This window comes from Microcaecilia unicolor, chromosome 2, assembly GCF_901765095.1.
Source record: "Microcaecilia unicolor chromosome 2, aMicUni1.1, whole genome shotgun sequence".
NCBI classification, from domain to species: domain Eukaryota; kingdom Metazoa; phylum Chordata; class Amphibia; order Gymnophiona; family Siphonopidae; genus Microcaecilia; species Microcaecilia unicolor.
Window position 1 is genome coordinate 113,732,563 of NC_044032.1, and position 15,530 is coordinate 113,748,092.

At 43.9% G+C, this 15,530-nt stretch overlaps 1 protein-coding gene across 1 annotated transcript in view; it reads left to right on the forward strand.

Annotated features, from left to right (window-relative positions):
• SERINC5 (serine incorporator 5) overlaps nt 1-14,570 on the forward strand; it is a 131,427-nt gene extending 116,857 nt beyond the window's left edge. Inside the window, exons 10-12 of the mRNA XM_030193223.1 lie at nt 8,489-8,528; nt 9,761-9,908; nt 13,481-14,570. Of these exons, the coding sequence (XP_030049083.1) occupies nt 8,489-8,528; nt 9,761-9,908; nt 13,481-13,628 (336 nt within the window). The 3' untranslated portion in view covers nt 13,629-14,570. The remainder of the gene's footprint in view (nt 1-8,488; nt 8,529-9,760; nt 9,909-13,480) is intronic.
• Nucleotides 14,571-15,530: the final 960 nt, after the last annotated feature.

Below are 15,530 nucleotides of genomic sequence, written 5' to 3' on the forward strand. Positions count from 1 at the left end.
TACACATGTGATTGACTTCAAGAATGCCTGTGAGTGTGTGTCATTGAGTTCTAGAATGCCTGTTTGTATATATGTCAATGACACACACATATACAGTGCAATCCGCTTAAGTGCAAGCGTCTGGGACCAAAGAAATGCAAGCAGTTAACCAGAGCGTGCACTTAACCATTGTGACCCAAAGGAGCTTGACATCTGATAAACATATGTACAGTACTGTTTATTATTATATGTACAGTATACAGTCTCCGTTAACTGACATTAGGCTTACTTGAAGTAATCAGTTATAGTCCTCTGTACAGTCTTGGGTCTGTGAGTTCCATAGACTACATCTGCCAGACGGTAAAAACTGTCATAGCACTGACATCCAGTGGCCTCCAGATAGGCCCCACATGGTGTTGAAACTCTCCAGCGCTTTTGCAAAAGTGACAGGAGGAGGTTGTTGAATTTTGTCAGCATGTGCCTCACTGCTCATTTCGTCATCTGTTCCATCATCAGCCGTTGTTGCCTGCGTGTAGGCACATATCTCGACATTAGTGCTGTCTTCAGCTGTTTGTAGATCGTAATCAACAACTGCATAGCCATGGAACTCCTCTTCAGTAACACCGGCTGGGATGTCAATAACCTGTTCATCTGACGTGTTTGCAACAGCTGCATCTGTTTCGTCCCTCTCCACATCCTTAACAAAGCTTGCCCGCTTGTAGCAGTTCACAATGGCTGCCTGTGTAACATGATTCCAGGCTTCTTTCTGCATTTGTAGGGAATCCAACAGTGATAGATTACGAGCCAGTTCAATAGCACGTTTATCCTTGCCAGTCTGGTCATCCATAACGCTCATCAGACGATGTAGCACAAGAGCCCGATAATGTTTTTTGAAATTGGCTATTATGCCCTGATCAGAGAGGTAGTGTTTGGTGGCAGGAAGACCACCTTGACGTTAGACAGCCTGACATCATCCCTGTGTGCAGCACAATTATCACAAAGCAACAAAATCTGACGCTTTTATGCCCACATTCTAGTGTCTAACTTCTTTAGCCACTGCTTCCAGATTTCCCCAGTCATCCATGAATTTGCATTAGCCTCGTATGGCACAGGAAGTCGCTTAACTTTCTTGAAGCAACAGGGCTGTTTGCTCTTCCCAGTGATGAGGGGTTCCAACTTCTCACTCTCATCCATATTGCAGCAAAGGAGGATCGTCAGTCGGTCCTTCGACATTTTACCTCCAGTAGTTTCGGCATGTTTGAATGCAAGTGTTCCATCAGGAATCACTCGCCAGTAGAGACTGTTTTTGTCAGCATTGAAAATGTCACGAGGTGCAAACTTCGTTCAAGATGATAGGAAGAACTGAAACAACCCAATTTTCAGCACCAAAGTCATCCGCGTCTTGTTTCTCACCATGCTGTTTCATGAATTTTATGCTGTTCCTCTCCTTCTATCTTTCCAACCACCCACCTGTGGTTTTGAATTCAGTTAGTCCAAGGATTTCAGCTAGCTGGTTAGCTTTCTCCATAAGCAGTGGACCACTGACAGGAAACTGTCTGCTCCTGACTCGAGAAAACCACCGAAGAAGAGCATCTTCTACCTCCTCAGCTTTTCCTGCCCGTTTTCGTTTCCGTTGTGGATTTGTATTGTTTTACCAGTCTTCCAGAAGCTGGTCTTTCTGCTTCAAGACATGTGAAATTTGACTGGGATTGACACCATATTCTTTAGCAATAGATGCTTGACTTTGTTTGTTTTCTAATTTTTTTAAGAACTTCTATTCGTTCAGCCAGTGTTAAAGTCTTACAGTTTCGCCGCAACGACAACGACAACCCCAGTGTACACTCTAACAACATTCTTTCGCTTATTCTGCCTTTGGCAGTTAAAGAGGCAGTAAATTTGAAATCTTGTTGGTTGTCACTTGCCAGTCGGCTTCCATATTCCATGCACGCGCTTATGCAGAGTCTTTCCTGCAGAGGAGCGGTCTTGAACCATGCATATAAGCGAATCTTTCACTTATCAGTAGTGCACTAAACCGAATTTTGTCTCCATAGAAATTGATGGCGCAAAAAATGGGACCGAAGTATGGCATGCAGTTAAACACAGCATGCGCTTATCCGACGTGCACTTAAATGGAGTGCACTGTCCTGCTTATATTCGAAAGAGGAAAAACGCCTATAGTGCGACCTAAATCGAGAGATAGACGTTTATCTCACAAAAAAGAATAAATCAGTATAATGGAAACAAAACTTTCAGTGCGTCCGTTTCGCTCGTATGCTCAGATACAAACGCCCAAATAAGGGCGCCTCCCATTCCCGCTGCTTGGTGGTCACAGCCAGTCTCTGCCCTGTGGGAGCAAACAGGTTGGTGTGCCGTTGCTCTATCTCCTGCACCAGGAGCTCCACCTCGGCATCAGAAAAATTACCCTTCCTGGTTGGGGACTGGTGTGGCGGCATTGTACCAATGGTGTTTCGAAAATACGGAGTGGGCGTTTAAATAGTCGCCAGGAATGCCCATTTTGGACGGAGGAAAGGCGTGTCTGATATGGGCGCTATAATTTCGATTATACACACAATTCCTAAACGTGCCCAGCTGAGGTAGCAATTTGGAGCGCATGATTTCGATTATGGGTAGATAACTATGGGCGTCCCCACCTGCCTTCCCCTTCTTGATTGCCATTTAAACCGCGATTTTATGCACTGGGACTTTTGCAGTTCTGATTCACGTGAGTTCACACGTCTTACCCACATTTATATTAAGGTTTGTGTTTGGCAATATATGCTTCAGTACACCTGTGTATTTTTTTTGGGGGGGAGGGGGTTGTTATTTGTGGTTTCCCTCAGCCAACAACGCTTCCGTTTCCATCCTTTGAGCCTCCCTTACTGTCTCCCATTATCTCTGCCTGGTTGTAGCAGGCAGTCTGTGGGAGCTAAGAAATTGCTACAATCGCACCAAATCAAGCACCCCTAGGTAAGGGTCATTTCACTGAGGCAGATGTCCAGCTAATGTTCCAGAAGATAGAAGGCGCACTACACATTTTTGAAACAGACGTTCATGTAAGCTCTTGTTTCTCTGCCACCTCTTCTCTTTCTGCTCATCATCAAGGAGTGTCCATTCACTGTATGTTGTCTGCAGTCAACTCTTAGCTGTATGTTCACCACAGGTTCCTGTGCACTGGTTGGAGGCCATCAGCTCCGTACTGTGTGGTTCTGCCAGGTCCTCAGTGCTGTGGGCCAGCTGTTGCAGCTGCTGTATTGGTTCCCGGTAGGTTCAATCCTTGTTTGTGTGCTGAACCCCAGTCCCCATTTATGAAATGGCCACCCATTCTCACTTTTGATAGGAGGGGGAACAATATAGGCAATTCATGTTTTTAGCATAGTATTGACACAGTCTTACAATCCTCCATAGTTCTGGAACAACAACATTTCTAACATGTAGGCTGCAAACTAGTTTCAAGGTGGCCATAGGTACTGCCTACTGAGCCCTTAAGACATGGTGAGGGAGAGAGTTTGTGGTTACAGGTCCAAACCCAAATTACCTGCAGGTAGCTACAACCTGTGGCTGCCGTGGCCTAGTGGTTAGATCACCAGCCTTGTAATCACAAGGTTGCCGGTTCAATTCCCACTGCTGCGCCTTGTGATCTAGAGCGAGCCACTTAACCCTCCATTGCCTCAGGTACAAACTTACAGTCCTCCTAGGACAGGGAAAGACCTGGAATGTAGGTCACCTTGACCTACTGCTGAAAAAGGTGTGAGCAAACACCAAATAATGAACACCATATTTATTTGTGCCCTTCTGTAACTCTTGTATTATATTGCAACTGTGATGCAGTAAGCCTCCATCTAATGGTTTTCCCATTGTTTTCCCTTTTCTCCTCAGCACTATATACCATTGCAGATGCATAGAATGTGAAAAGATGAGGCAGCTGTTTGTAGCTCCTTGGTGCCCCCCCCCCCCCCACACCAATTTGGTATGGTTGTGGGTAAGGGTGTCTGGTGATCACACTGAGAAAACATCATGTATGTGCTACCTAGGGTTATGTGCAAGAGTGTACTTGGCAGATCAGAAGTGCTAGACAACAAATCTATTATTTATGCCACTCTGTGCTGTGGGGCTGGATGGCCATTTGTGTCCCTCAACAGTAAATAGCCATCCAGCCTCCGCGGCCCACCCCCCTGCACATAGGGCCATGGAGGTTGGAATGAACAGGTGGGCTTCTGTATGGGCACCATTATCACAGACATGCATCAACTTTCTCATTCACACTTCACATTTCATGCAATGCATATTGCTGCCTCCTCTCACATCAACAGCACCATTTGGTTATATGTAATGCACAACGCATACACTGTTAGATTAAATGTGAAAAAATATTTTTTATGTCCAAACCCCAACATATCCCCCCCACCCCCACCCCTACAAATTCCCCCCCCTCCCCACAAAAATTCCCCAACACCCCTACATATCCCCCAACCCCCCCTCCAACATTCCCCCCCGCACAAATTCCAAACAATTCACTCAACAACCCCCCCTCACAAAATGCAAACAATCACCCCCCTTCCCCCCCACCAAGTCTATGAAGGGCGGCCACGGCCTCTTATCAGCAGGGTAATGAGCAGCACCAGCACCACCCTCAGTGGGCCGTGGAGTTGCTCATTACCCTGCCTAATGGTTCTGAGCTCCTGCAGCACCTGGTTCTGCCCATCTACCAGGTGCTGCAGGAGGCGCAGAACTGCAGCTGGGCCAAGGGCTGGAGGTGGCCCAGGGGAGGGAGAGGCCTCAGATGGAGGTGGCCCAGGGGCTGGAGCTGGGCCAGGGGATGGAGATGGCCCAGGGGAGGGAGACGTCTCAGATGGAGCTGCACGTGGGGAGGTGTCCTCCATAATGTCCTCATCAATGATGAGGACCCCCTCCTCCGAGTCCGACTCCTCATGGGCCTCCTCGGCCGGCTCCTCCTCCTGCTGATGGTCCTCCTGGGCTGACTCCTCCTCCTCCAGGTGCCCCTCCTGGCCTGGCTCCTCCTCTTTCAGGTGGCTCTCCTCATCCACCTGCTCCTCCTGCTGGTGCTGGAGCCCTGTGTATGTAAAAGGAGTATGGATGAGATCAGCACATGCAACATGGCTTGCATAGTGCAATAGCTGGGTGGCCTGAGCCGGGGGATGGGGGAAGGTGTGAGGAGGCGTGGCCTATACCCATGGGGGACTGAGATGCGTCAGATGACATGACAGGGAACCTTGGAAGCTGCTCTGACACAGAACACACAGGACATGTTGGCAGACCATACTCATTGGTGACCAGCATGTTTGCATTGTGAGATGCGACGAGGGTTTGGTGACCTGTTTTTGTTGTTTTTTTTTTTTGGGGGGGGGGGGGGGGGGCGGTGGGAAGGGTGTATAGCACATAACTTTTATGTGAGGGAGGCCATGACATCCAGTAAAAGTAGGGCCTCAGGCAGGTCTACCAGGACACACTATCCACCCACCCCAGAAAGGGGGAGAGTAAAGTGAGGCATGTCATCTCATTCATCTCGGGGGTGGGGGGGTGGGGATGGTCGTTGGAAGTTGCAGCCACAGTCATGGGAGGGTACCTGCAACCTGCATCCTTGATCTGGGACAGATATGTTATTACTTACTAGTTGGCTATTATTCACATGAAAAGTGATATTGTACAGGACATTTGCATTATTCAATAAATATATTTACAAATCAGTACAGGTGTCCTGTTTTTGAATACTTACGGTGAGCCCTGAGGTGCTGTCGCACTGCCCGGATGAGATCTGGCCTCTCCCGCCTCACACGGCGGAACCTCCTCCTCAGGGACTCAAGGTCCCTGTGAACCCCGAAGTGTCTGTAAGATATAAGTTTGTAGAGCAGGAGTCAGGGGACGGTCCTTCTTGCCCTCTGCACACACATTCATTTGTCAATCAAATAGCAGAGAGGGTCAACACTGTTGGGGGGGGGGGGGACCACCTCCATTGGTACAGATTCATAGGAGCCACCTTTTTAAAATTTTTGGGGGTGCTACCCCCAGTGGAGATCACCCCTCCCTGGACATATACAAGAAATTTATTCAATATTGGGGGTGCTCAAGCACCCACAGCAGCCACCGAGTTGGCTCCTATGCAGATGATGCCATAGAGGTGGCCATGAGGCCAGAAAGTACCATTTGTATGCATTATAATTTATGCTTGTAAAACTACTTTATATGTGTTATCATTACCATGTTATGAAGATCCTTCTGTATGCTATACATTTATTTTGTTAAATGTTTCCACTATTCATGATGTATTGTAAGTCACATTGACCCTGCAAAGAGGTGGGAAATGTGGGATACAAATGCAAGAAATAATGAAATACATTATTGTAGGGATATGGGAATGGTCGTCCTTTCAAGTACATACATTTTATTACTGATTGTGCATGTACCCATATTACTCATCCTTGCATGCACACTCCAGTTACTGGCTACATTGATGAGGGAGCTGTTATATGTGTAAGTACAGGAGGGGGGGGGGGTGCCAAACACTTACCTCTCAAGCCTCATCCTGATGCGGGACCAGGCTCTCATGACCTGGAGCCTGGGGGGCAGGTGGTGGTGGGTGATGAGCCTGTGCCGGTGCCGGTGCCTAAGGCATAGCCGCACCAGCAGCAGGCTCTCCGCCTCACTGAAATTTGGCTCCCTCCGTAAGTGCGCCATCTTTTTCAGTGAGAATAGGTGTGGGAAAACAAGTGCCTTATATGGTCGTCCTTGCGTGACAGACGTCGTTTCGTGCACAGCTCCATATATGGATTACCATCCCATATATGGCCCTATCAGCACGTGGACGCCGTCATAAGTATAGACGTCTTTGACGTGCATGCCTGGTTGTTATGCGTGCGGAACTTGCCTTATATAGATTAGTATGAAGCACCCGACCCTTTTCACATATACACAATATGCATATAGCTGCATGTTCAGTAGGTGTACAGTGCATGCAGTTCCGGACATCCAGATAGGGCACATATGAGGAATATTCGGTGGAGCAGCATGATCTTTCTGTAGTTGACGCGTATAAACGTCCCTCATATTTTCCCTACCTGGATGTCCAGAACAGCATGTACTGTACTTGCGGTACACCTATGTACATTCTTTTACACACTTTCTGATTTGGTCGTTTTCACCTGCGATAATCGAACGTGTTAGGGCGCCCTATTTAGTAACGCTTATGCGCTCCTCATTTGGGCGTTTTGCAACAGGGATAATCGATTGTCGAAAAACGCTCATACTATTTTTCAATTATACATGCCAGATTTTGGACGTTTTCGTAAGCACGTCCTAATTCGTACTTGGACGACCTTTTGATTAGGCCCCTCTGTGTGTGTGTATATATGTATATATATATTTTGGCCAACACTACACAGGCGTGTGTCATTGAGTTCTAGAATGCCTATATATATATATAGGCATTCTAGAACTCAATGACACACGCCTGTGTAGTGTTGGCCAAAATGACCAATTTTTAAAAATTCCTATATGTGCCTCTCAGCAGGTGTAAAACTTGGTATGGAAGTTTTCCCCTATATACGTGTTTTCTCTTTGTAAAATGGGAATGTATGTGTGGATTTTAATCCCACGCAAGCTACATCCCCTTTAAATCTCTGCATGGTGAATCTCCTTGTGTAAATAAGTTTAATATGTTTTAGCTTTCTATGAGTGTAAGTGGAAGTCAGTGGTTTTAGGAAGTATTCTAAGAAATATAGAAACACAGAAAATGATGGCAGGTAAAGATTATATAGTACATCTAGTCTGCTCATCTCTTATCTACTTCTTTCTCTCCCTTAGGGCTCTTATCTTATGTTCTTGTCCCATGCGCTATCCCTTGATCTAACTATCTGGTCATCCAGTTGAAGCCTGTAGAAATGTTTCTGACCAGAGCTTTACTCCAATCTTGCTGTCAATATATCACAAACCAACATTTTAGAAAAGTACATTAATCGGAAGAAATGGGTGTATTGCTGTTCTTAAGATTTCCATTTGTGCTAACAGTTTAAGAAAACGCATATATGATGCATAATCAAAACAATCTTAGTCAAAAATGTAGACACAGCCTGCTATCCTTGCCTTTGCTACTACATGTTGACATTTTGGCCTCTGGTCCCCCCTCCACCCCATACACAAAAGGGCACTTTCAATTATATATTTGTGGTAAAAAAATGTTGTGTTAGATACTGAACTGGCGACATTGAGTGTTCTTTTTTTTTTTTTTAGTCATGTCAACTCTGTCCCTGGACCGCCCACAAAATAGCAGGCTTTCAGTTTCGTGGTCAGAGCTGATATTCAGTGGCACTGATCGATTAAGTGCCACTGCCATACAACCCTCATTCCTCATTAGTGGCCACTAATGAAGTAGAAAATCTTTAGGATTTGAAGCCTTTTACTCTCTTGGCTTTTCTGTGTGCTTATGCTGTTCATGCAAACAGATTTTATTTTATAAGTCTTGATGTCTCTCTCTCTCTCTCTCTCTGCTTTGCAGGTAGCTCGTTGCTGTTTTTGCTGCACGCCTGATGGAGATGGTAAAAATAAATTACTTTTGGTTTGCTCTTCAAATTTGGTGCTTACCTTGCCACTAGGGGGTGCATTCACAAGCATGAATTCAGTTTATTTGGGCACCTAAAAACTTAGGGGGTAATAGTTAGCCGGCAGCGGTCAGTGTTTTGTTTTGTTTTTTAAGCAGACTGTGGCTGGCTAAATTTGTTCCGGATCTTCAGTGCCAGGGCACATCCAGGGCTAATTTTCCCAATGCTAGCTGCTTGAGCTTATGCGAGTCATTCAGTACCCGTCCCTCCTCCCTGCGTGGCCTACCTTAGCTCCCTTGTGGTCCAGTGGGGATGATGGAGGCAGGAATGAAGTCCATTCACTCCTGCCCCTTGCGACTGCCTGAAAAAAATCCTGGAACTAAACAAGTACTGTGAGAGGACACGGCAGCCATTTTCTTCAGGCAGCCACAAGGGGCAGAAGCTAGTGTGCTTCGCTCCTGCCTCCACTGGATCACCAAGGAGCTAGTGTAGGTCTGAGACCCTACCCAGAGTGTGGAGGGGGTAGTGAATGTCATAGCCTGGGCAGAGGGGGAAGGGAAGGAAGGTGGGCTGTCTTATTTTTTTTTTTTTTTTGGGGGGGGGGGGGTGCTTGCAGGGCTCCAGGCATCTTTTGCGTAGTTATATGGGTGCCAGATGATATTCAGTGCCGGCACACACATAACTAAGTGGCCGAAATTTAGGACGCCTTTTGAGCAGTTCTAATTTCGGGCACGTAGCTATGTGGGTCCCTGCACTGAATATTGCTGGCACCTGCATAACTGCCGGCCCATCCCTATCACTGTCCTTGACCTGCTCACTACTTTTTGGGCCTGTCAGCGCCAATATTCAGCAGCACTGCCTGGTTAAGTGCTAGTGAATATTGGCAGTTGGGTGACACCAGGCAATTCAAGCAGGCCGGAGCTCTCCTGCTCACTTAAATTGCTTGTGCATGCATATACCTACAAATATATAGTTGATTACACATATTTTTAAGTTCCTGCTCTCATACAATGCATGCCTAAAAAATCCAAATAGGTCAAAACACAAAAATACCTGAAAATTGGTAAAAATCTGTTTTCAGTGAGTACAAACCAAACGTTTTGGCCATGCATCCCCTACTAAACATGATTAATTCAGTTAATACTTTTCATTAAAGATAAGACATAACTGACAATCTTCTAGGCAATGAGTTAATTTTAAAAGATGACTGTTTTTTTATTTCTGCATAGTTGAGATTGATGAAAGTGAACCAGCACGGGGAGGACAGCAAGTGCTTTATGATGAAAAAAAAAGTACAGTGTACAGCTATGCCTATTTTCACTTCGTGTTTATCCTTGGATCGCTTTATGTGATGATGACTGTAACCAGCTGGTTCCAGTGAGTGATATTTATTTGCTTATTGTACTAATTTTTTTTTAATCAGCTAATTGCCAAAATTAGTAGTGACAAACTGTTCTCTGTAGTGGAGGGTTTATGGAAATTACACTTTTTGGCTTAAATAAAAGCAGTGACAAATAGTCCATTGCTAGTTTTGCTGTCTGAGGCACTAAGACATGGGCAGCCTAATTTTTATGGTGTAACATTGAAGACTGTATTCTGCCCTTGAGTTATCCACTTGGGTGGGGGGAGGAATTATGAACACAGGCTACCATTAAGACAGGTTATTTTACCACAAGTTGTGCTATTTTATCATAGGGGTCCTATTGCATAAAATGGAATCCTCTGTTAAAATAGCAAGCCACGTTGCTGGCTGATCTGCAAGACTTCATTCTGTTTCTGTGAGTCTGACATCCTGCACGTACAACGTGCAGGACGTCTGACTCACAAACAGAACGAAGCCTTGCGCCGGAAGAAGAGGACCTCGGCTGGCGGGGATTGGGGTCCACCGCCAGCAAAGGTAGGCGGGGGAGGGCTGGCGGCGGTGCAGGGCTGTCGGTGGGGGGGGGGGGGGGGGGTCGGCAATGGCAGGGGGGGTTGGCGGCGCCAGGGGGAGCTAAAATGTGCTCCTTCACCCCGGGCTCTGAACCCCCCTCCCGCCTTAGTCTGGCTACGCCCCTGTCCCAGACATGCCCCATCCACAGGAAAAATGTAAAAAAATTTTAGTCCATGGTTTACGTACCTAGATTTGGAACTTACCATTGAATGCTTGAGCACATCCTGCAGTAAGCCCTTTTAAGCTATAGTAAGCATGCACTAGGACTTACCTCAGCTTAGTACAGAGGCCCCTGTGTGATTTAGGCGATTATATGTAGAATAGTGCCAATCACTTACACATATAGAACTAGATTCTATATATCATGCCTAAAAAACAGTTTTGAAACGAAATATGCCTAGGCGTACTCTATAAAGTACGCCTGCCTTGTAGCGCTATAGAAGTGTTAAGTAGTAGTAAATTTCTGCACGGTTTCTAGAATATGCCAGTCCATACAACTAAATTTAGTTGCAGGCAATTACCAAGTTAATCTTGGCGTAAATACCGACGCCTAAATTAGGTGCGGACCAGATATATTCTATAACAATACACATAGATTTTAGAAACGCCTATGACCTGCCCATGGCCACGTCCCCTTTCCAACTATGCAACTTATTTACGCACATCATGTTACAGAATACGTTTAGACAATTGTGCGTGTAAATTCTAATTAATGCCAGTTAGTGTCAATTGCTTAATTGGTAATTATTGGCACTGATTGTCTTGTTAACTAATTAAGTTGTACGTGCAAATCCAGAATTTGACCAGATTTGCGCGCGCGAAAATTAAGTCACGCTACGTAGAATCCGGGGGATAACTGTCAAATTATTGGTGCCAATCACATGTGTAAGTGCTAATATTCTATATATTTATTTGTGCTATTGGTGTATAAATTTAGACGCTCTTTATAGAATTGCCTTTTTAGTTCTTTCACTCCCAAGTATCACATTATTTGTAGAAAGATACTTTAATAAAGAGTATGGCGGGTTACTGCAGATGTCATAAAACCATTGAGTTCCACAGATAAGATCACATAGATATCTTATAAATTGCATTTATTGTTTCAATCTTTTTTTTTTATTAACAGAGAAATAGAACATACGAAGGACCCCCCCCCCCCCCCCCACATGCTATGAAATTGCCAAACTCCCACTAAAACAAAAAGAACTATGTGAATCAACAATGGCAGTCTCAGTATAATACACAATGCTCCCCATTGCTTCCCATGTGGCCTTGGTTCTTGTAGCCACCAAGAGTTATAAAATGTGTTTAATTTTAAGCTCCTCTGTCCTGTTCAGTACCTCGTGGCAAGCAAAGATACTCCTTAGGTGAATTCAACATTTGGTATTGCTTTTTTTCTTTTTAACTCTTTACTAATTTGCTATCTCGCACCTCAAGTACCATTAGTGAAAAGGCATGGAAAAAAAAAAAGAAAATGATTCTGTTTTGTTACATACTCGTATGGCTTTTTCACAGGTTAATGACCATTAAAAGCTCATGTACATCATCTTTGGCTGCCTTTTATTGGACCTGCTTAAATATTATCACAGCCTGCAAGCTCCTTTGTAATACATCAGCTTCAACCTCTTACCCCAACTCTTTGTTAGAGAGGAGTTCAAGAGTTAGTTTTCTCCTTTCATGCTCTGTATTATCTTGTTTCCTGAGTCTGTGGAGACTCACGTCTTCCTTCAAGCAGAATTGTTCCCTGAATTCCATGCTACATAATAAATAGAAGGGAGAAATAAACAATATGGTGATAATTCTATAAATTGATACCTTATTGTAGGTAACTTATAATAACTTAGATCAAATACAATAATCCATACACTCAGCGGAACCAAATCGTCACCGCTGCCTTATGTATCCTACACTTTAAATTAATTTATGTGATAAATGTGCTCAGTCCACACCTATTACAACCATTATATCCTCAAGAGGATATAATGGTAGTATTCTCTATACATTTTGCTCTCACATAGCTGTGGTTGTACTGAACTGCATATATGCCAATATTTGTTTAAATTTGAGGATGGAGCAATATATATATGCATAGATTTAAGAGCAGGTAGTTGGTAATGCAATATCTAGTATGTTGTATTAAAGTTGTTTTTGATACTAAGTACGCTCAGCTGCTGTAGATGTATGTACATACACCATAAGGAGGCAGAACATTCAATGTGCTATGATAGTTCCAAAAATCTGTGATTCTACCACATATTCCTCTTGAGGATATAATGGTTGTAATGGGTATGGACTGAGCACATTTATCACATAAATTAATTTAAAGTGTAGGATACATAAGGCAGCGGTGACGATTTGGTTCCGCTGTGTGTGTGGATTATTGTATTTGATCTAAGTTATTATAAGTTAATTCTTTTGACTTAGGTGTTTTTTGATAGGTCTCCCGTTTATATATTTACCTTATTGTAGGTGCCACAAAGGGGTGCACTTAGCGCTAATTCTATAATGGCACACCTAAGCCATTATAGAATACTAGTGCAAAGCTACTTAAACAGGTCAAAGGCTGGTATATATTGGTATGCCTAAGTGCACCGTGCAGCACATGGAACTGATAGTGTTCTATACGTTCTGTACATCACTTGGTGACATGCCCACGCTCTGCCCCTTGACAGTTGCATGCTAAGCAATTAAGGTGCATTGTTTATAGAATAGTACCTAGCAGTTACTCACAAAATTGCTGATTATTGATGCCAGCGATGCATGTAAGGATTTCCTTTTAAGAAATTATTATTTTCAGCCACTAGGTGCAAAAAACAAATGAGTACTTCTTTAAAAATTCAAATCAGCATGGTTGGCAAGAACATGTGATCTTCCTTTGAAGTTCACCAATAGTCTCCCTTTCCTCGTGTTCTTGTCATAGCAATCAGGTGTTCTCCACAATTCAAAGATAATGGCCTGAGGAAACTACATAGATTTACACCTCGCTTACTGGGTTTCAATTCTATTTTGGTTTCAGTTTCAACGAGGCGGATATAGAAAACCTGTTCCGCAGCAACTGGTCTACCTTCTGGATTAAGATGGTTTCGTGCTGGGTGTGTATCCTGCTCTATCTGTGGACTCTCGTAGCACCCCTCTGCTGTCCAAACCGACAGTTTGTAGTATAAAAGGACTCATGTTGCAGGTGCACTTTATTTTGTTTGGCTGTTACATACAAGCTGCTTTGATTGCCCTTTGGTGATGGAGAAACTACAATAGTTACGAAGCCCAGTAGGGCAATATGCGCTTTAATTTTATTACTTTTTTTATAGTCGAAAAATGCAAATTTCAGGACATTTTTCTATTTGTTTTGTGCACCAGAAGACGAGATTGGAATTCAGTGAACTTGTGCATATGAAAACCACATTGGACAAAAATATGTACTTCTGATTGACTGGATCAATCTAACCAGTTAGTAAATTAGAATCATGTTGCCTTTAAATATTAGCAGTTTTCTTTTTTTTTTTTGTAACAAGAATAACAAAAAAAAAAAGCCTATATATATATATAGGCTGCTTTCTGCCTACTCGAAGATATTGCCATTACATTGGTTAGACTCACATTTCAACACATTCTTAACTTGGAGCAGAAGGATCAATATATGTTGGACTAAATATTGTAGAATCTATTTTATAGCTGGCCAAATCGTGATTTCTGCAAGAACATAACATACTAGTAGGGATCAGTGTCTATGCAATGAAGCTTTTCTGTTCTTATAGAACTGATGGCTATTTAAAACTTGGGGTATTCCTTGCCCTTAACTCAGCTCTTAGGTTTCATAGCCCAAGGTGTGTTCAAGGAAATAAACACACAACACAGGTTACAAGTATAAAATGATAGGTAAAATTTTAGGAGAGACCCTCTTGCAGTTGCAAACCCAGCAACTTTGCTAGACAGGCTTCCAATCCCTAGTTCAGCTGAGCTGTTTTTATTAGCAGTTTTCAGGATACAGATACATAATTGGCAAGCAACACGCTTTTACTTTCTCAGTCCCTTTCTGTTACATTTACAGGTACACCATATCTTTCTGGCCCACACACATCCTCATTTGGCTAAACTACATGTACTTTGCTCAGATAGTGCTGGACAGACTTATACGGTCTGTGCCAGAGCCGGTGGTGGGAGGCAGGGATAGTGCTGGGCAGACTTATACGGTCAGTGCCAGAGCTGGTGGTTGGGAGGCGGGGTTGGTGGTTGGGAGGCGGGGATAGGGCTGGCCAGACTTATACGGTCTGTGCACTGAAGAGGACCGTACAAATAAAAAAGTAGCACATATGAATTTATCTTCTTGGGCAGACTGGATGGACCGTGCAGGTCTTTTTCTGCCGTCATCTACTATGTTTTACCTTTATGTCGTAGTTTTAAATACTATACTAGTACATTTGGTTCAACAGATAATTAACCTCAGCCAAATATTCACAGCTCATACATACCCTTCAAGGCTACTGTTTTCAGCTTCAGAGGACCTTAACCATTCCTTTTCATTATGTGACTGACATAGACTTTCCACTTCTGCCTCATCCCCTATCAGACCCCAACAGTTCTCCTGGATCCCCTCCCCTTTGGTTCTGTCCAGAGTCACCCACACAAGGAGAAAAAGGTAGTTGTTCAAAAAGAGAGGCAACGACATCATCACCAGTGACAGTCTGCAGCATGATAGCATTATGAACAGCAGGAGGGGTAGAAAACACATTCTTACTTTGCTGCTAAAGAGAGCAGCCATACTGCAGAAAATAGCACAGAACAATACACATAGCAGTAAAGCCTATTACAGTAAGGAAGAGGCCACGAAACCAGGCAATATTAGGCATCCAGCTAGCAAACCAATCAGAAATACTTGATAGCAAACTAATCCCTGCAGTGGAGTGCTGAATACAAGAAGATAGGTTTCATAGGTCTTTTTGCTCAACAGAACACCATTATCAGTCAAATTAAAGCAACACATCCCCTCAAGCTCATCACACCCATGGTTGGCCCTAAGGAGTAAATTAGTCAATAACAAAGCGGTTCTGAATGACAACTTATGTGTG